General features: G+C 40.7%; 1 protein-coding gene across 2 annotated transcripts in view; it reads right to left on the reverse strand.

Annotated features, from left to right (window-relative positions):
• ODF2L (outer dense fiber of sperm tails 2 like) overlaps positions 1-21448 on the reverse strand; it is a 2421058-nt gene that overhangs the window by 2148219 nt on the left and 251391 nt on the right. The window contains exon 3 of one of the 2 annotated variants that reach the window (XM_044086027.1): positions 17509-17640. The exons of the other annotated variant lie outside the window; for it this stretch is intronic. Coding sequence (XP_043941962.1) covers positions 17509-17640 — 132 coding nt within the window. The remainder of the gene's footprint in view (positions 1-17508; positions 17641-21448) is intronic. 2 annotated transcript variants of the gene reach the window in all.

A 21448-nucleotide genomic window follows, 5' to 3' on the forward strand; every position in this document is an offset into this window, starting at 1 on the left:
GCATGAAAAATCTCTGCTAAGAAGTCCAGAACTGCCTGAACAGGGGCAGTAAAGGAATAAATATTTTGGGCCTTAGCCCAATAAGAGAAACGTTCCATTTGCTTGTGTAAATCCTCCTGGTAGAGGATTTTAGTGAAGCTACTATGATGTCTCTAACTGGGTTAGAGATCAAAGGAAGCCTGGCTAAGGAAGGAAGTGGAGCAACCATGCTGTGAGGTTGAGAGAAGGGATTGACCGGTGCAGCTGACCTGATTGGTGAATCAGAAGATCTGGCACTGGGTCCAGATGCCACGGCTGCACCAAAAGGTGATGATGGAGGAGCAGGAACCAAACTTGTCGAGGCCAGTAAGGGGCAATGAGAATCAATTTGGTTCTCAAAGCGGTAGCTTTCTGGATCACCTGAGGGATCAGAGGAAATGGAGGAAGGCATAAAGAAGTCCCTGGGGCCAATCCTGGGTCAGGCGTCTCTGGGGGATGGCCTGATAGAGGAAGAGGCTGAAGAAGTCTGGACATTTGCTGTTTTGGGGAGTAGCAAAAGATCGCAACATGGGCGACCCCATTCCAGAAAAATCTCTTCCGCTATAGACTGCTTGAGAGACCACTCGTGAGGCATGAGGATAGCTCTGCTCAATCTGTCCGCTATAATGTTGGTTTTCCCAGGGATATGCGTTGCTACCAGAAACCGATGAGAGGAGATCGCCCATTGCCAAAGTCTGAGCGCTTCTCGACACAAGGGGTAGGACTTGGTTCCACCCTGTTTGTTGATATACCAAACTACAGACATGTTGTCTGTGTGGACTGCAATTGTCCCTACGGGAAGAAAGTCGTTGAGGGCTTGCAACGTTAAAAGCACTGCTCTCATCTCCAGGACATTTATGTGCAGATGGTACTCGAACGGTTGCCACGTCCCATGAACCATCCTGCCCTGATAATGGCCCCCCACCCGAACATGGAGGCATCCGTGGTGACAGTGGCTATCGGGGACGGAGGTACAAAGCACCTGCCTTGGTGAACCTGAGACGATGTGATCCACCAAGCAAGATGCTCTTTGCATGTCTGTGTCACCAGAATCTGGTGACGCATTGGAAGTTGCTGGTATGACCACTGTGTGAACAGCATCCACTGAAGAAGGCGCATGTAGAATCGAGCCAGGGGAAGAAGAGTAATGGCCGCAGCCATGAGACCTAATACCTTTAGAACCATTCTGGCCTGTATTTTCTTGCTGGCCAGAATGATCCTGACATGAGTCTGAATGTCTGAAACTCTTTGTTCTGTAAGGGTAGCTGACATCCGAACAGTGTTTAAGTTTGCGCCTATGAAGGTAATAGACTGGCAGGGCGATAAGGATGACTTTTGAAGTTGATTGAGATGCCCAAATGAGAACAAAGGTCTATTGTGTAATCCTGGCTTGTATAAGCTGATGCCTGGTGGTGGCTGACAGGAGCCAGTCGTCGAGATACGGAAACACCTGGAATCCTTGGCGTCTCAGGTGAGCCGTGACCACTGCCATGCATTTGGTGAACACTCTGGGGCAGTAGTGAGACCAAAGGGCAGGGCTCTGAACTGGAAATGACTGGACCCCAGCCGGCGGAGAAATCTCCTGGAGCGTCTGTGAATTTTGATGTGATAGTACGCATCCTGAAGATCTATTGAGCACATCCAGTTGTCCTTCTGTAAGAAGGGCAGAATTGACTGAAGAGTGACCATTCGAATCTTGTCTTCCTGACAGACTTGTTGAGTCTGCTGAGATCCAATATTGGTCTCCAGTCTCCCGTCTTTTGGGGACCAAAATAACCTTGAGTAGATTCCGGCTCTGAATGGTCTATTGTAACTGGCTGAATGGCTCTTTTGCAGTAGTTTTGATTTCTGACTCTGCAATCTCCTTAGACCGGGTGGTACATCTGGAAGGGAACTTGAGGGAAGGACTTTCCTCGAAAGGAATTATGTAACCCTTGGATATGATCGACTGTACCTATCTGTCTTGAGTGAGGGAATGCCAGGCTTCTGGGTACAGTGATAATCTTCCCGACTGCCTCCAAGGAGGGACAGCCGGGCAACACCTCAGGGATGCTGAAAGGGCTTGTCAGAGAGAGGCTCCCTGTTTCCCTGGTTCTTGGACCCCTCTGCCTCTAGCGTCTGTTATTGTTACCCCTCTGCCTCTAGAGGTAAACTGACCACGTGAATCCGCGTGACACCTTGGGATTTCGGAACCACATCTTCCCACCCTTCTGTCCTTTGAGATAAGGCCTAGAAGGGGTGGAAAACCGGACTCCAACAGCAGAAAGCGTCTTGCCGTCGTGCTCGCAGCTGGTCAAGGTTTCCTTCACCTGAGGGCCAAACAAAGCTGACCCATCAAAGGGAGAATTTGTGAAGGCGCCTTAAAGGGATCCATAAAATCACATAGCCGCATCCAGGCTTGGCGTCTAAGAGCCACACCTGTGCCTGCGGCTCTACTCGCTCCATCCGCAGCATAAGATATTAGCCGCATGGAGGAGTTTGCAATGGAATTGAGGGTTCCTAGCTGAGAAGCAATTTTTTCTTGAGCCCCTGCAGCTGTAGGATCCTGAACTACTTCTCCCAGCTCCTTCAGGATATCCCTCTGGAGTCTGGTGAAGTGACATACGTAATTCAGCGAGCATAGCAAAGGTCGCTGAGGAAAACATCCGCTTACCGTACCTATCCATGGTCCTAGAGTCCTTATTAGGAGGATGGCAGACACGGAAGGATCTGCAAGTTCCTTTTGGTGGCGCAGCCACCACCATGGCATCAGCAGGGACACCCTTAGTAAGGAATTGTTTGTCACTCGGGGCAGTGATAAATTTTGAAGGCCTCCTAGGGACTGGCTCTACAGAGTCAAGAGCTGCCCACGCCTTCGTGCAATCACCTGCATAAGGGGTCGAAGGCGGAGACACCCAGGAGGTGGAGGGCCGAGATCCAAACGCCTCTAGGTATACTGACTCATCCTCAGAGGGATTGTTGGTGGGCCAGTTTCCCCTCTGTTTCAGAAGTTCTAGGATGTCTGAGAAGGAGACATCCTCAGACGCCGATCTAGGGCATCCCTCTGACTCATCAAAGTCAGTATCCGAGTGACAGACTGGGAGTCTACATGCTTCCTCTTACAAGTCCTCTTCCTAGGAGGATCTCCCGAAACATCAGGAGAATCCTCGGAAGAGGGGGAAATTCCCAATGGGGAAACCTGAGGCGGAGGATCTCTGGGTCCTGTAGCAAGAGAAGTGGCAGAGATGTCAACAGGTACTATAGAGGGAGGAGCTACGGGAACAGACTGCTGACTGATACCAGTGGCCAGTACACTCTTCATCACCTCGAATGCTCCCCTCCCAGGCAGGTCCGAGAGAACCCGCTCCAAGAGCTAGGAACTCCAGGGACCAGCGAAAGGGAAGTCTCCGAGGCAGATGTCGGAGCCGAGCTCACCAAGGCCGAGGCTCCAAGAGCGGGTTCGGACAAGGGTCCGATGCCACTCACCCCCTCGGAGGAGACCATGGAAGCCCGACCACCGAATCCCTCTAAGGAAGGTCTCAAGAGGAGATAAGAGTAGAGGCTGAAGGAACAGAAGGGGTATCCGTCCTCCAGCCGTAGCAGTAACCATTCCGAAGACTCCAACTCCAAGCTCTGGGGTAGAGTTGAAGGAGGAACTGTAACGGGGTGTGGACCAACAGTCGTCTGTTGAGACGGACTGTGTAACATTTGGGCCAGTACCTGTGACTTGAGTAATCTACTGACCACTCTCTCTAGGTCATGATCTGACAACCTGGATGACCTTGAAGATCGGCTCCGATGGCTCCATTCCGATAGAAGAGGTGAAGCCGGGGCCAGTATCGGCTCCAAGGAAGGAGACCTCGACCTCTTTGTGGAATGAGCCATCGGAGCCGATACAATAGATCCTGTCAGAGCCGACCTCGGAGCCAACAAGAAGCCTCGATGTATCGGCTCCAGCGGGAGCCGATACAGCCACTAAAATAGCGGTGTCGGAGCCGATCGGAGCCGACACCGATGCCTGTGCCACATGGGTGTCGGAGCCGATCGGAGCCGACATCGAAGTGGTCAATACAGATTCGGCACCGATAGCCATCGGTGCCGGCTGTCAGCTAGAATCGGCTCCAGCCGGAGCCGACCTCGACTCAGTACAAGTCGGAGCCGAGGCCGCAGGCTTAGATACAGAAGCCTGGGCCTTGGCAGGTTTTGCTGATTTTGGTGGAGCCGACTTAGCCGGAGAGCCCTCCGGCAGAACCCTAAGAATCAGCTTATTACGTCTCTCCTGCAGGACTCTCTGGCTGAAGGAGTGACAAATAGCACAGGAGTCCTGCAGGTGAAGAGGGCCCAGACAATACAGGCAAGAAGTGTGACCGTCTGTCAGAGACATCTTCTGACAGCACGAGTCACACTTCTTAAAACCTGAGACCCTCTCCTTTGACATGGTGCTGAAAACACAACACACACACACACACACCAGTCAAAATTAACTTAAACAAAATACCAAAAGGTATTCTATAAAAACCAACACACACACCCTAACAGGGGGATGGGATAGGGAAAAGATTGACTAACAAAAATTAAAGGAGACAGGAATTTCTGTCAGAAAGGGTAGAAATATAAACTTAAACTATCAATAAAGGTGTTTTTGACTAAAAAGGGGCTTAAATATCACAAAAGTGAACAACTTACCAGGAGCTGGTAAAAGAAGACCTCCTAAGCGCGAGATCTGGGTACTTACCGCCTTGCATCATAGGATATGGGGCTGCCTCGAGCTGGTAAAAGTGACTCTCGAGCTTTAGCAAGTGCCGAGTCGGAGCCGAGGGATCGGCTCCGAACCCATCAAGCAAGAATGAAGGCGAGATTGACAACTTAACATGTAATATATTTATATATTTATGCATACATTTTTTTTTATATTTAAGTGTAAATAATAGACATGTTTAAGCAGTACAGCATTTTTTAAAGTAGTTTTATATAGGAATTTTATCAATTATTACATTGTGTATAAGGAATAAGTATATGGAATTTATGTGAATTTTAAACTTAAAGCATTTGGATGTCATCCAATGAAAACCAGAGGCTAACTATTTAAACAAGTAGGGATGTGATGTAATAGACTCTGATGAAGTTTCCTGTTTGGGAAAAGAAAGCGCTAAATCGGTGTGTTTTTGTGCAATAAAGAACTCTACTGATTTCCTACTTGTGGATCCTGTCGTATTACTTTGTATACTACTGTGAGTGGCTATCTTCATTGACTGCTTCATGTGACCGGACCTGGTGTAAACCTTGAGCTTTACTATAGGCCGTGTCAGAGCCGAGGATCGGCTCCAAACCCATCAGTGAGAATAAACGGCGAGATTACTTCACACTGTCAGTTTACAAATATAAACAACTGAAATCGTTACCACTGACTACTATTAATAAAAATCAAAGTGCAGTAAAAGATGAAAATAACGTGTTGTAAGATTTTAGGAAAATATATGACATTCTATAAAAAGGATCAGGGAAAATGTGAAAAACATAGTAAAGATTGTATTATTGAGGTCTATTTACAGCATTTAGAATGTTTCTGTTCCATCAAGGCATAGACATGTTTTCATTACAAATAACACTATTTTTGTTTTAAGATCATTCATGTCAGAAACAGCATGTAAAGAATGTTTAATAAGTGAATGAGTGCCCGTACATCTGAAAACCTGTAGTCAATGTCCAGTCATAAAAAAATTATTATGGACTGAGTGATGCTTCACAGCATCAGGTGGGGGAATATGAATGCTGAGTAGTATGGAGAATGGAAAATGTTAGTGCATGCATTTTATATGTAATATGCTTTCATATCAAGAAGGATTCTGAATGTTCTTTAATATGTAACTGTTAACTTGCTTCCTGTTTAATACTGGAAAGTGCTGAGAGTTCGAAAAGTAGATGGTTTGTTCTGAGTATAAAATTCTACCATATAATTCAGAATGTGTGCCTTTAGGAAACCTTACTTGGCAAAACTAATGCTGCAGTACTCATTTTTAATTGGTCAGTAGTTTTTTTATGATCGTTACAGTAATGTTTTTAATGAAAGAAAGTCTAAAATATCAAGCACTCTGTGAAGAGACAATCTTGATTTCCTAGCTACCCATGTATGTGTTTCTCTGTGCAATAAAGGACATTGTTACTTTCTGCTGAACTGTCTCTTGTGAAAGTTATTTGGTACTTTAAACCCTCATAAAGGGAACTTAGTGGAGAGCTGCTGCTATAAGACTCAAGACCTTTACAGCTAATGCAGCTGATGGTCTTGAATGCTGCAGAAGTTGGCCACCGTTTGAATGGACTGTATTCTGGGGTGAGACATGTTCAACTGCAAATATTGTCAAGTAGTAACCTGTGAACACTTTTGCTTGCAATGGTTCCAAATGGGACTTTATTGTGTTGATTTTCTTTTGTTGCTGTTATTTGACAGCACTGATGAAAAACACCAGGATTCTGATTTTTATTGACACTATGAATTAAATTTTTGCTGTCTCTCCATAAAATCAACAAAATATTAGTAATTTAATGCTCACTGTGAGGATTGAAAAGTTTTAATCTTTTGAACCATACCTGTTATGTTAACAAGAATGCTTACTTGGGGAGGTACAGTACGAAATGCTAAGGGCAATTCAGCTAAGCCTAACTTATGGATACTGTACAAGTTACACATTTTTTTTTTTTTGGTGGGGGGGTAATCCCAGTATAATTTGTTCTGTTTTCTGGCAAGAGGTGGTTGGACATCTTGTCAGATAATGACGATGATGTCACTCAACCAAAGCGGGAGAAGAGCAGTAGTCTGTGGTTATTACCGAGTAGATGTAATGTATTCACACTATATTTCACTGGTGGGAACAAAAAGTACAGTTGTGAAAGAACATACAATAACAGTAGATGTTCAAACAGATTGCTGCTGCAGTATTTCTGACAGATGGAACCTATCCTGCCAAAGATACCGTATGTCCAGCTAGTCTACAAAAGCTTAGACATCTTCCTCTTGCTCTGAATAGCCAACCTAAAACCTATGCACGAGACTGTGTGCTGGTACTTAAGAGATGTTTGAGCTTGAAAATCCTCACAGCTCTCTTCTCCAAGGAAAACGACTGAGGCTAATCTTCAAACAGGACAGACTCAGAGAGAGAAACAAGTAAGAAGAGAGGGTGGAAAACTAGCAGGGGTCCACCTTAACCTAGGTTAGACAGAAAAAAGAAAAAAATATTGGGTAAGGAGGATAGGTGCTTATACCTCACTAGTGATGTATCTGAACATATGCTTTTATGCTTTGTTGTTACACAACTGTACTACATTCATCATTAAATCACTTTTGTAGTATTAACGACTTATAGCAAGCTTCCCAAAGATTTTACAATAGAAAAGATGGAAGTCTGAGAGATGAAGTCCATCAGACCTTAAAGAATGGTTCTGGCAAAAACTGTTTGGGCTCTAGACAAAAAAATCTATTCAGTAATGTTTTCTGGCATTGTGAATGAAGTCCAGATAACTGCCTCCAGAACAGATTTAGAGTCAAGGCCTTTGAAAAAGAATTGAGAAGAGGACTTTGCTCTGGAAAATTTGCTTTGATCTGCCCTTGAAGTGTTTTATCATGGAAGAAGTACCAAAAAGGGACAGACAGGCATAACCATTCTACTGAGATGTGAATAGTACCTAAAGTAATACAACAGTTCAATATGATATTATTTTTAGTTAGAAAAATGCATGCTTGTGAAAAATAACTGTAAAGGAATGCATTTCTGAATAAGGCATATCTAATAAAAGGCTATTCAGAAAAAAATCAGAAAAGGAGTGCATACAAGAGCCTATAACTCAGAAACCTTTTTGGCATACGTCAAGGCAACTAATAAAACTGTTTTCCAAATACAGAATTTTCAAGATACAGAAGCAGCTAACTTCAAGTGTGATAGGATTAGTTTTTCAACAACATAGTTCAGGTCTCAAGGAGAAGAGAAGGAATAGATTTCCAGAGAAGCCTGATTTGTAAGAATCCTTTATGATACTGTTTGATCTCTTAATGTGAAAGAAGGTGGTATCAATCGGTAGACAAGCTCAAATAACTGACAAATGTACCTTAACAGAGGTGCAAGCCAAACTTGAGTTGAGCAGCTCAACAAATATTTGAGGAAAAAATAGACCTCCAGCTTCACATGGTTCCTGTCCACTACTGCGGAGCCAAATAGAAAATATATTCTATTAAGTAATATAATAATATTGATTCAGGTTTTCTTGCCTCCTTTGCTACCTGCAGCACATCCACAGAATAAAGATACTTACAAGGAATTAAAAGCCTATCTTCTAAATTGTGAGGTTCAGAATCTTTAGGTTCAGAAAAATGAGGAAGACATTGTTCCGTGAACAACTCCATTTTGTGTAGTAACTTGCCCTGATTGCCCTTGATTAGATGAAAAAGAAGGGAGAACTAACCTCATTTGGTCCAAAAGGAAATCACCAACAACATTTTTGGACTGTCTTTCTAAATCTTCAGTAGGACCCTTGGGATGAGGAGAAAGTAGAAGACATACAAGAATTTACCTTTCCATGGAGAAAAGTGTTCATTTTCCAAACCTCCTTGCATGGTGCACTACTGCAAACCAGTCTGAATTGCTTGTTCCAAGTAGAAGCAAATAGGTTTGTAAGAGGGATTCTTCACTGCTGGACAATCTAAAGGAAGCATCCATTTGTGAGCAGCTGGCTTTGATATGCAAGTAGTCTGCCATCAAATTATGCTATAAGAAAACATATTCATCCTGGAAGGAAAAGCTTTTGCTGAATCACAAGGACTCAGATTATCATAGCAAGTCTACAAATGGGGTATGACTTTGTTCTTCCCAGTTTGTTGATGTACCATATGAATGAGGTATTGTCCATAACAATTTGAAGATGTCCTGGAATCCACTGATGATGAGATGAGGGCTCTGAAGAGTGAAAATTTAAGCTTTTCATTTTTGATGTTTATCTTTTTGCTCCTGTCTTGTTTGGACCAGGCTCTGAACTTTGATGCCTTTTAAACAGATTCCCCATGAAAGATCTGAGGCATCTGTTGACACTTGTTTTTGATGGGGGCATAGAAGAAAAGAAAGAACCCCTTGATTTTTTTTAATGAAATCAGACTGGCCCACCAGAACAGTTGTTTCTTTGCAAAATGCAACAGATGAACTGGAAAAGACAAAGGGCAGCAGTGTTGTGATAAACTGATTTGAGTTACCAAAATATCTTATTCATGTGATCATTTGAATTGCGGATGCCATAAACTCCAGGTTGACAAAACCTCTGTTGATGAGGTCATTTGAAGATCACTCAGTAACAGGAAGTCTGAAAACAGACTTCTTCCAGAGGAAGGAAAACAATCAATGCTGGTGGTATCTAGTAGATACTGGGTGGGTTCCAGGGTGTATTTCTTCGGTGTTAAAAGTTGATTCTAAATGGAAAAAGACACTGGTTGTGAAGTATAAGCATTGAAGAATTGTTTTAAATATAAATGTCCTGAATTAAAAAAAAACTGTCTGGTTATGGACAACTATGGATACCTTGGAGCCTGCAGAAAGCTATGCTATCACTTGAGCTAAACATTTTGTGAAAACTCAATATGTCATAGAAAAAAATAAAGGTCAAAGCAGTAAATTGAAAGTGATACCCCAATGCACAAATGTTAACACTAGGCTGTGTTTTACAGGAACAGCGATATGCAGATGGGCATCTTTCAGATCCCGAGTTATTAAATAAGGTTGGGGAGAAGATGTGGAAAAAGGGGTTGGAGGGTTAGCATCTTGAATTTTGGAACTTTCAGTAACGTGTTTAAGAGGGATAAGTCCAAAACTGGTCTCCATACTCCTTCTTTCCTTGTGACTAGGAAAAGTCTGGAGTAAAAAAGCCTTTTCCTATTTGAGAAGGACTAACAGGTTATATAATCTCATGATGAAACAGCTATAACAAGTTCTTACACAACAGTACTAACAGTAGACATCAAAGTACATCACAGTTGCAGAGTTTACTACATATGGGACATAGCCCATCAAGGATACTATATGTCCAGCCAGCATTCCAAAGCTAGGGCACCTTCCTCTTGCACAGTACATCTGTCATATGACCCAAGCATGTGGCTGTGAAGTGGTACCTAAGAGATGCAAGGACACCCAGTTCCTCATAATTTTCTTGCCATCAGCCCAAACAATGGGCCTTTGCGTTTGCATCAGTCAGCCATATAGCCTTTGCCAGCTTCCACTGTGTGTGGGCAGATAAACATCACTGTTTGAGAACCTTTCTCTTACCTTTAATTTTTGACTAAGCTATTACTTGTTCATGTCAACTAAGAGGGCAAAAGTAACTATCAGAGGCAGAAACCATATAGTCACACTACATGCTTATTTTCTTTAGGATCCAGTCACAATTATAAGGAGTGCTCTGTCAGTTTTTCATTCCTGCAATCTTAAGGAGCCACTTATCTTCTCTGAATATCTATTTAGAAAATCAAAGGGTACAATGGCTTTGGATATCCCTAAGCAGCTGAGAAAGTCAATGCCTGAAGTTTCTCATATCCAGCTGAACCAAGACATGTCTGCAGTGGCACTTGAGCTCTCAAACTGCCTAGAGATTTCTTCTGCTCCAGCTGTCATGACCTAGTTGAAGGCAGATAAGGCAAAGCCTCCAAGCATGTCTTGTTCAACCAATCAGCTGGATGGTTCATCTGGAAAGGGGAAACCATGGCTTAATGTTTTTATGGGACCACAGCTCATACCACAAATATTGGTCCAAGAATTCCTGATACCCTTATGGAGGTATGTCAAGGTCTGATCCTCTCCATTACATCCACGCTGATGCTCCCAGGAAGCAGCATCAGAAAATGAAGCATACTTCTTTCTCTGTCCCTAGGGACCAACAAAAGGAGAGGTATGACTTTTTAGAGATGCTTTTTAAGACAATCATGTCACTGAAGCCTCCTCAGTTCTTCCCATCTACGTCTTCCCTCCTAAGAGAGACAGACAGTTTCCTCTTCTTAGTAGACAGACTCAAAATCTGAAGTACATTCTTTAGCCTATTCCTTACAGATACATTGCCCAACTGGGTTTGCATCTCAGAAAGATGACACCATTTCTCCTGACTCTTCTTTATAGGAGCTTTCCTTTAGAAACACTATTTTTAATATGATCCAGACCTTTCAGTGGGAGGGTAATCAATATTGCAGCAGTGATCAAGTAAAGACAACTAAATGAACAGTTGAGAACAGGTGGTGTTGATCTGGATGGAGACTTGAGCAGTCCTGAAGACACTGATGGAGATTTCTAGAGTAGTTTCTACTTATGTTCAACACCCAAGCATCCAAAATAATTGTTCTCCAAACTGTGTGTGTGTGTGTGGGGGGGGGGGGGGGCTGAGCCAAGGTAGAGTAAGAAAAGGAGAGAAGAAGGTGGTCAGAAGATGGAACTTCTGTCTGTAAAGGACCCATTATAAATCCTTTCAACTAATACATCTATTTGTATTGGCATTTTTTCTTTGAACATTTCTTTCCTTTTTGTCGAGAAGGTTTTTGAGACTTAAAGAAAAATGGTCCAGATTAGGAGGGGTAGTTCTGAAACATATGCATGGGAAATAAAGACTATTTAATGCTTGCATTATTTTTCCTCGTCTTAAATATCTCAGCAGAACAGGATCCAGACAAGCAACCCTTATCTAAAGGTGCATCCAGAAGTTTTGTTTTAATATCATCAGACACACCAAATGCACTGGAACAGCCAACAAATAACAACGATACCAAGCCACACAGCCTGCTCCAAAGTGACTCTTCAAAGCACCAGCACTCCACAAATCCAAAGTAGTAAAAAATTCCTTTATTAACACGAACAGTTTAAAAGTTAAGCGCTTTCATCTAATTAAGACTTCATCAGAACTACCTTTCTTGCTCCATCATTCACATTAAATACCCTTACATCATCACATGACTTCCCTACAATGAATTATTGAAGTGCTAGTGCAGATACAAGTTCCTTCATCTTATACAGGTACCTAAAAATAAACTTCAATAAGTCTTTGCCTTCTTTACCCTGGTTACAACCTTGCTCAATCACTTTACCACATATTAATACCTTATATACATAAATAAATGCATGACATTAAATTACAAATATTAAAAATTAAAAATTACTTGAAAATAACTTAAAAAACAATTAAAAATTATTTTCATGTGTAAAGTGATGGTATAAATTCATATTATCATGTATTTTAAAAAATACTATGCTAAATATCTAAAATAGGTTTAATTGATACATGTTCATTAATTCCAGGATATACAGAAGCATTCAATTTAAAAGGAGGTTAGGTGGCAAATTAAATTGAATGCTTCTGTATATCCTGGATTTATTAGCTTATAGAGAACTTTATTGGCAAGTGTTAACAGATGCCACAAGAACACCAGGCATCAATGATTATTTTACTATTAAGCCTCTATTGATGTTAAACAATTAATAGAGGCATATAAAATATAATAAATATTTAGCCACAGTACACAAATTCATTTCTTTATTTATTTCTTTATTCATTTATTTATTTATTTATATAACACACACAATATATTTATTCATCATATTAATATTGGTATTTGTATTATCAAATAATGTATTTATAATATATATGTACAAGTATGAATTTAACGATAGTATGTTGCTTTAAGGATGGTTTTTATCTTTGGCGCCATTTTTCATTTAAAAGGAAGAGTAATCAGCTGTTTTAACTGTTCTGATGAAGCTAGCATAGTCTAGTGAAAGCGCTTGACGATCGAATTTGTTTGTTCTAAGCATTTGTATTAAACAGATTTTTGGTGCTTTTAAGTATATCCGGTGGATTTCTTTTGCTAACTTTTACGAGCTGGGAGTGAATAATCTTGTGTGGATTTTCCTGATATTCATTACGAGTGGTTCCATACGAGTTTATTTTAGATATTTAGCATAGTATTTTTTAAAATACATGATAATATGAATTTATACCATCACTTTACACATGAAAATAATTTTTAATTGTTTTTTAAGTTATTTTCAAGTAATTTTTAATTTTTAATATTTGTAATTTAATGTCATGTATTTATTTATGTATATAAGGTATTAATATGTGGTAAAGTGATTGAGCAAGGTTGTAACCAGGGTAAAGAAGGCAAAGACTTATTGAAGTTTATTTTTAGGTACCTGTATAAGATGAAGGAACTTGTATCTGCACTAGCACTTTAATAATTCATTGTAGGGAAGTCATGTGATGATGTAAGGGTATTTAATGTGAATGATGGAGCAAGAAAGGTAGTTCTGATGAAGTCTTAATTAGATGAAAGCGCTTAACTTTTAAACTGTTCGTGTTAATAAAGGAATTTTTTACTACTTTGGATTTGTGGAGTGCTGCTGCTTTGAAGAGTCACTTTGGAGCAGGCTGTGTGGCTTAATATCATCAGACAGGGATTGCAGACCGAGACAGTCATGACTTCTAAGCACTGAACTAGCAAGTAGTTGCTCTGATGGAAACATCACTGGCATCATACCCACGTCTAATAGAATAGCTTGCTATGTGGAAGGCTGAATTAAGCATGTCCAGTAAAAAAGCTTTAGTGCCTGAATCATGAATGTAAGCAGATTCATTTAGCCATGTTAGCAAAAATAGCACGTACCTGGTCATGCAAGTCTGGTTAATAATGCCATGGAAAAGACAAGACTGAAAAAGTGTAGACCTTCAGTCCATACTTGTTAGTGGCTCTGCTAACCTTGTCATTTGATAAGACACTGGTATAAAGGGGCAATTTGAAGTTTCTATCAAATTCCACTGAAAGAACTATCGGGTCTGAAGATGATTTTTTTTTTTTTTTTAGAAGTATTTATGAGCGTTGGGTACTTCATAAATTTTGTCATCTTAGGAGCAGGGGGCTAGGATTCAGGTGTCAAAGAACGAGACAAAACAGCATCTTCCAAAGTCTCAAGAACAGGTTTTGGTACTTCCATATGCATCAGGTCATATCTTTTCTGGTATTCAAATATTTGCTTACCTTTCCAGTTAAAGTATTCCAGTTGTATTATATTTTCTTGTACTGCCTATATATTTTTTCTTTTTTACTCTTACAGTGTAATTTGTCATCCCAAACACTGTGCCTTTGCTTTTGCTTCAGTGTATTAGCCAGTTCCATAAAACTTTTCTCCCCAGGCCTCACTGAAAAGGGGCCTTTCACTGCTCGGTCAGACTATCCTGGTACTCAAACACAGATAGATACGCAAGTAAATAAATAAATACAAGCAAGACAATTAGGAGAGGAATGAAAGAAAGGATGTCACTTGCTTCAGACTCAAAGAATACTAGAAAAGAGCTTCTGACTTTGAAGACGGCTCTTTTTCAGAAGAGGACTCCCTCTTTCTTTTATGAGGAGTAGACGAAGAGGGAGAAGCAAGCCCTTGACAGAAATGAAACATCTCTTGATAAAGCTCCCAAAGGGAAGGATCAGGTATAGTTGGCAGAGAAATATACTTGGCCCTTTGCTTCCCTTTCTTAGTAGGGTCTCCAAAGAAACAGTATGAGGAGAAGCAGATCCCAGAAGTACCTCCATAAGGGTCTCGACAATGTCTCTTTGGACAGGAACTGGAGGGGTTCTGACAGTTTCCTCACAGAGGATTAGCTTTGGCTCTTTCTTCACTGCAGAATAGGATGTCTAGCTTGTCAGCATGGACATGACAGCCCACTCCTCGATGACCTCTCAGGAGGTCCAGATGGTAGGAAAAGATAGCAGTAGTCAGATGGTCCATGGGGTGGATCAAGTACCTCAGTGGACACGTGCAACTCTGACTAACTAAAAGAAGTAGACTTTTCATATTGCCTTGTCTCTTCTTTCAACTTCTTGGTTTTCTTCCTAGACTGATGGTGGGGTGCATCTGAGTCAGATAACTCAGAGGCCATTCTAGCATACACCAAAGCTTAGAGAGGTTTGCCTTCAATGTAACGTTAAACTCAAACAAATGCAAATATTCTTAGGAACAAAAGACTGATAGATTGAACACTCTTTATAGTTATGTTCAGGGTCAAAGCAAAAACATCACTTAGAATTCTTATCATAGTAAGAAGAGATCTGTCTGATCACAGTTGCATTTTCAATTCATAAATGACAAGAAAAGTACAATTTTCTATAAAAAATATGAGGAAAAGAGGAAGGGGCCATGACATGCTACTCAGCTGCCCACAAAGACTGCAGATGGAACAAGCCATAAACCTGACAGACCTCAACACAGATAAACTCTTCTTTCATGGACTAGCAGCAAGAATGTTCACTCCCATATGTCCCTTAAAAGTACTAGCATGTAATCTCATGCATTGCTCATAAATCAGACTTATGGCAGGACTGGCATGACAGGAAGTACTTAACCTTTTGTAGAGTAGCTGGATACATGGTGTCCTTGACAGAATATATCCCATAAATCAGCAATACTGCAATGGCGATCTAGTGATGAACATCACTTTCTTTTGATTCCAATTAGAAAATTCTTTCAGACATACATTCAGAGTTTGAGTCTCTGATTGGTTTGCCAGGAGAAAGGTAGGGGATAATGAAGAAATATCTTCATCAGTTTCCCAAAAAAAAAAAAAAAAAATCACAGTCTTGCAGTATTCCTGCCCCTTTCCGTTTTCTAGAATATCCAGTTTTTTTATTTGCAGTTTATATTCCCTACACCAAAAAAAGTTAATTGTTACTATAGCAGAAGAGGTAATCAATGGGGATATCGGACTTGACTTGGAGTTTCTTTAACTCATTGCTCCCAACAAGAATACAGTTGTCATGAAAGCAGACTTCCTGCATTTCCTATAAAAGTATACTCGTCTTTACAGGAGACTCCCTGTATTCCTGAAATGAATACAATCATTGCTGTTTTCAAAGTTTAATTTCTGAAGTCCTGGTTAAATGACATGCAGAACACTAAGGCAGCAAGACGGCATCGACAAGCTGACATGATTTGCTAGCATGTTAGTGAAATGGTCAGCCTGTAATGTGCAGAGCTGGAGTTGAATGTTTACAAAAATTTTGAAAAAATAAGGCATTTCCATGCTCATACTAATAATGCAAAAATAGAAAGTAATAGTGTCTGTTGGGGGAGGTGAACTCAAGTAGTGGATGTTTGTGAAAATGACATTAAAGTATGCTGGGTAAAGTGAAGACATTTTGCAATATAAATACGCTTGGCAAACCACTTATTACCTATATTTTCATAACTGCATTAATTTCATACAACTTATGTGATCTACAGCTGAAGAAATGATGCTAACTTACACAACATTAAGGCACACAATGTTGGCACTGATACTTGCTATATATTGCTATCCAACACAATGGTTTTGTAGAATATTGTTTTGAAATAATTTGAAATTAGTATATGCATAATTTGTACAGATTCACCAATGTCACAAAAGTGACTAAGCTATCCCCCCTTGTCGTATAACAATGGAAAGGACTTGAACAGGTAAACAATTACCTCACATATATACTGGATCTATCCTGCATACATACAAGGATATAACCATTTATTTCACCATAAAACTACTACTTTGGGCAAAATCAGCAGTTACAAACACGCCTTTAATTCTAGTATAAAGCCCATACATTTTTTTGTAACTCATACTATTTATTAGACATATACATATAAAGCTAATTAAGTGTATTTTCAGAAGAGGAATTTTTTTTAGAAAAGCTTTCAGGAATCAAGGGGTTTCCTGGCTTAGAAAATGTCAGGAAGCAAAGCTATTAATTAGCCTTCTGCTCTCCAGGATTAAATTGTATTGTGTGCGTGTTTGGGGGGCACCAAAAACAGCATAACCTATGAAAGAGAGAGCTTGGAAGCTTTCCTGAAGATGTTATCTCAATAAATGACAAATGAGACCTGGACAGTGAGGAAGGTGTGGTGTATTATGGGAGTAAGGGCAGGAGTTTTATCTTGGGAGGGTTTGGTAGATTCACAGAAAACTGCTGCCCATGACTATTAGTCCCAATTTTAAGGTGGACAGACCGGAAGATGCAAAACCTGAACAATGCAAGCCAGCATCAGTGTTTAAAATCAACCAGTGCAAAACCGACATCACAGCAGTCAATGTAGCGAATACATGAAAGCTCGCACAATATCCGTGGCTAATTCTGCACTGATGAAGAAGGGTCCAATGAATTCAAGCTTAGTAATTTTTTTGTTACAAGTGTCACAGTATTTTCCTGCATCTAATTCAAACAGGTAGACAGATTAGCAGTCAGGGAGAAGACTGAGGCTCCTAACTACACTGTAGAATATTGATAGCTTTCTCACAGTTGTTGCTTTCAGATATCCAAAGCAGCTAAACAATGAGTGTCACAGAAGAATAGCAAAAGCTTACACTCACCAGAATTCAAATACTGTCATTTGCTAAATTATGACTGAAGCTTCCAGGAACACGTTAATGCTTTCCTAACACATACATAACAAACAGCTTTTTGACATTTGTATTTCTTACTTCTTTGTTTTGCAGTTCCCTAAGTCTGAATCTCAGACTTCTGTTTATAGATTTAAAATTTTCTAGTTCTCTCAACAGAAGTTCCCTCTCCCTGGAAATCCTTGAGATGTATGAAGGAGAAAGTTCATTATCCTGTAAAAACAAACACACAAACAAAAAACACAGGTAAGGTAAGCAGATACAGTCAACAGGGATTTACAGATCTGATTTAAAAATCTGATTATCTGTTTCTGAATTCCATAAATATTTTCAAATTTCTGGAATGTAAGCAAACTAGAGGAACCCAGAAAAGAAGTTAAAGTGTGCATTTCACTGAAGCACTTTCCTCAAAAGAAACTATAAACACAGTTATTCACTCATTTTCTGATGCTTTATCCTATTCAGTGTTGCAGAGGGACTGGAGCCTGTCAAGGCACAAAATGGGCATACACAGAGAAACATAGATAGAGAAACTATCCTGAACAGGATGTAAATCTATTATAGGGATCCAGTATAGGATTTACTTTCACAAACAATCACACCAACAGGCAGTTTGGAGGATAACCAATTATACTATAATCATGAATTTTGATGTAGGGGTAAATCAAAGCACCTGGCGAAAAAATCAAATATACATCTATATCTGTATCTATACATCTATATCTATCTATACATACGTGTGTATGTGTGTGTGTGTGTGTGTGTGTGTGTGTGTGTGTGTGTGTGTGTGTGTGTATATATATATATATATATATATATATATATATATATACACATATATGTGCATAAATAAATACATAAACACACATATATGGGTATCTGTGTGTGTTTGTGTGTGTGTGTATACATAGATATATATATATATATATATATATATATATATATATATATATATATATATAGACACACACACAAAGATACCCATATATGTGTGTGTATGTATTTATTTATGCACATATACATACACACACACAGATATCCATATATGTGTGTTTATGTATTTATTTATGCACATATACATACGCTCACATACACAAACGTAAACATGCTATACAGTTGTATAAGAAAGTACAGTTGTGTACCTACCATAAATGTAGAAGTTCAAGTGTATTCACTGTTGCAATCATTACTGTTGAGTTATCCTGCTGGCAGGCTACCTGCAGTCGGCCTGAATTCCAAAGTCTTGGTCCGGCGTCGGTTGCTGTCGCCTCTTCCCTGACGTCAGTGCGCCGGGGTATAAAAGATGCAGCCGATGCCATTTTCTTCAATTTTTCTTGCCCCAGATGTCAGGTGCCCCCAAAAGGGTAGGCTAAAACTTATGCCAATAAACATGCATGCACTAAGGTAATCATTTCCTTCATCTACAAGCAAATACACCACATAGGTTGTATAGAATAGAGAAGTACAGATAAGACCCAGCAAAAGAAAGGGGGATGGTGGGAGGGTAACCTGGACTGCAGCAGTGAATACACTCGAACATCTACATTTATGGTAGGTACACAACTGTACTATGTTCATCATGTTTCACTGTTGCAGTCATTACACTTGGGTTGAATCCCAAAGCTGAGGATGGGTGGCTGGTGCTAAATAGGATTATGAGAGGCTATGAGGCCCTGCAGAACTGCAGTGGCAAAGCCTGCTCTGGATTTAGAGTAGCGAGGTAAGTGGTAGTGCTTTGGATAAGTGTGCACTGAACTCCAAGTTGCAGCCTCTAAGATGTCTTTGGTTGGTACTTCTCTGAGGAAGGCTGCTGAAGTGGCTGCTGCTCTGGTTGAATGTGGCCTAATGCCCTTAGGCACTGATTTGCCATGTTGTGAATAGCAGAAACGAATGCAATGGCCTATCCATTTTGAAATAATCTGTTTTGAGATAGCCTTTCCTTGTGATCCTGCAGCATATGCCACTAAAAGTTGCTCGGTCTTTCTGAAAGCTTTAGCTCTGTCCCAGTAGAAACGTAGCTGTCTGTGCATGTCCAAAGAATGCAGAAGTCTCTCACCTTTGTTCTGTGGGCTTGGATAAAAGGTAGGCAAGTGAATGGTTTGGTTAAGGGCCACACTGGACACCACCTTAGGCATAAATGTTGGGTTTGTCCTCAGAGAAACCCTGTCTGGATGGAAAATGATAAAAGGTTCTACAGCCATGAGTGCCTGTAACTCCGAGACTAGTCTTGCAGAGGTTATTGCTAGAAGCAGAGCTGTTTTCCAGGATAATAATTTTTATATCAGCTGTTGAGGCTGGCTCAAAAGGAGGCAGTGTGAGGTCTTATGTTTTTGGCCCCTCTCAGGTACTGCCTTATTAAAGGATGAGAAAAGATAGGTGGTTCCGTATTGTAATGGGCTGAAATGGCAGAGGCATGGATCTTAATTGATGAAAAGGACAGGCCTTTGTCAAGCATCTCAGTTAAGTATTGTAAAATCTGAGGAATATTTGGCACAAACGTGTCAATTCCTTGTGCCTGGTTCCAAGCACAGAATCTCTTCCATTTTTCTGCATAAGATTTTCTGGCACTGGGCCTCCTGGCCTCCAAAATAACATCCATCACAACTCTGGAGAGAGGAGTGTTCTGAATGGCTACATTATTCGCCATGCTGCCAGATTTAAGGTCCTGAGTTGGCTGTGCAGGATCTGATTGTTTTGTTGGGTCAGTAAGTGAGGAATTTGAGGCAATATCCATGCTGGACCTTGACACAAGTTCTTTAGGATTGGGTACTAGTGCTGGCGTGGCCAGTCTGGGGCAATCAGTATCATTTTTGGCTTCTCTTGTCTGATCTTTAGGAGTACCCTGGGGAGGAGAGGCAGTGGAAGAAAGGCATATACTGTTATGTTTTTCCAGCTGAAGGATAAGGCATCCACTTTCCATGCTTGCTTGTGATAAGTCCTTGTGCAGAATCTCTGTAGTTGGCAGTTGTGATGGGAGGCAAATAGACCTATGTCTGGGCATCCCCATTTCCTTGTTATCATGCTGAAGACTTGTGGATCCAGTTTCCACTCGTGGGGATCCATGAGGTTTCTGCTTAGTTCACCTGCCAGAGTATTTATCTTTCCTGGCAGGAACTGTGTTTACAGGTGAACTTGATAAGTCAATGCTGTGTTCCACAAAGTCATGGCTTGTCTGCAGAGGGGGTAGGAATGTGTGCCTCCCTGCTTGTTTATGTACCACATGACTGTAGTATTGTCCGTCTTTATCAGTAGTTGTCCTGGATGAAGTAGATCCTTGAAAGCTGTCAGGGCATTCTGAACAGCTAGCATCTCTTTTTGATTAATATGAAGATGCATCTGGCTTGCGGGCCATGTGCCCTGAATACATTTTCCTGCCATGTGGGCCTCCCAGGCATAATCTGATGCATCCGTTGTTAGCGTCTGCCTGGCTGTGGGTAAAGTGAATGGCTGTCCCTTGTTGTGATGACAGGCCTGTGCCTACCATCGAAACTCCTGTTGCAGGCAGGGAATGAGGGTAATTAAAGTTTCTAGGCTGTGGCAATGTTGAGTCCAAACACTTTTTAGATACCACTGTAATTTCCTCATATGCAGTTTAGCATATGGAATTAGCAGAATGCAGGATGCCATGAAGCCCAAAGCCTGCAGAATTTTTCTTGCAGATAACTGGGTCTTTGTTGCCAATATCTTGAAGTAAGAAGTCAGTTGCCTTTGTTTGTCTAGCGTGAGATAAGCCATCTGGGCAGTTGTATTTAAGCTTGCACCCAGGAATATTATCTCTTGAGAGGGTACTAGTTTTGATTTCTTTTTGTTTACTGTGTACCCTAGGCAAATTAGTAATCTTTTTACAAACGCCAGATGCTTTAGTAGAATGTCCTTGTTCTCTGCTTGAATAAGGCAGTTGTCCAAGCAGGGATATATTTGTATTCCTCTTTGTCTGCAAAATGAAATTACTGGTGCCAGGCATTTTGTGAAGACCCTGGGCGCAGTAGATAAGCCAAAGGGCAGTGCAGAGATTTGGTAG

The sequence above is a fragment of the Protopterus annectens genome, chromosome 10.part0, assembly GCF_019279795.1.
Source record: "Protopterus annectens isolate FY-2018-M chromosome 10.part0, PAN1.0, whole genome shotgun sequence".
NCBI classification, from domain to species: domain Eukaryota; kingdom Metazoa; phylum Chordata; order Ceratodontiformes; family Protopteridae; genus Protopterus; species Protopterus annectens.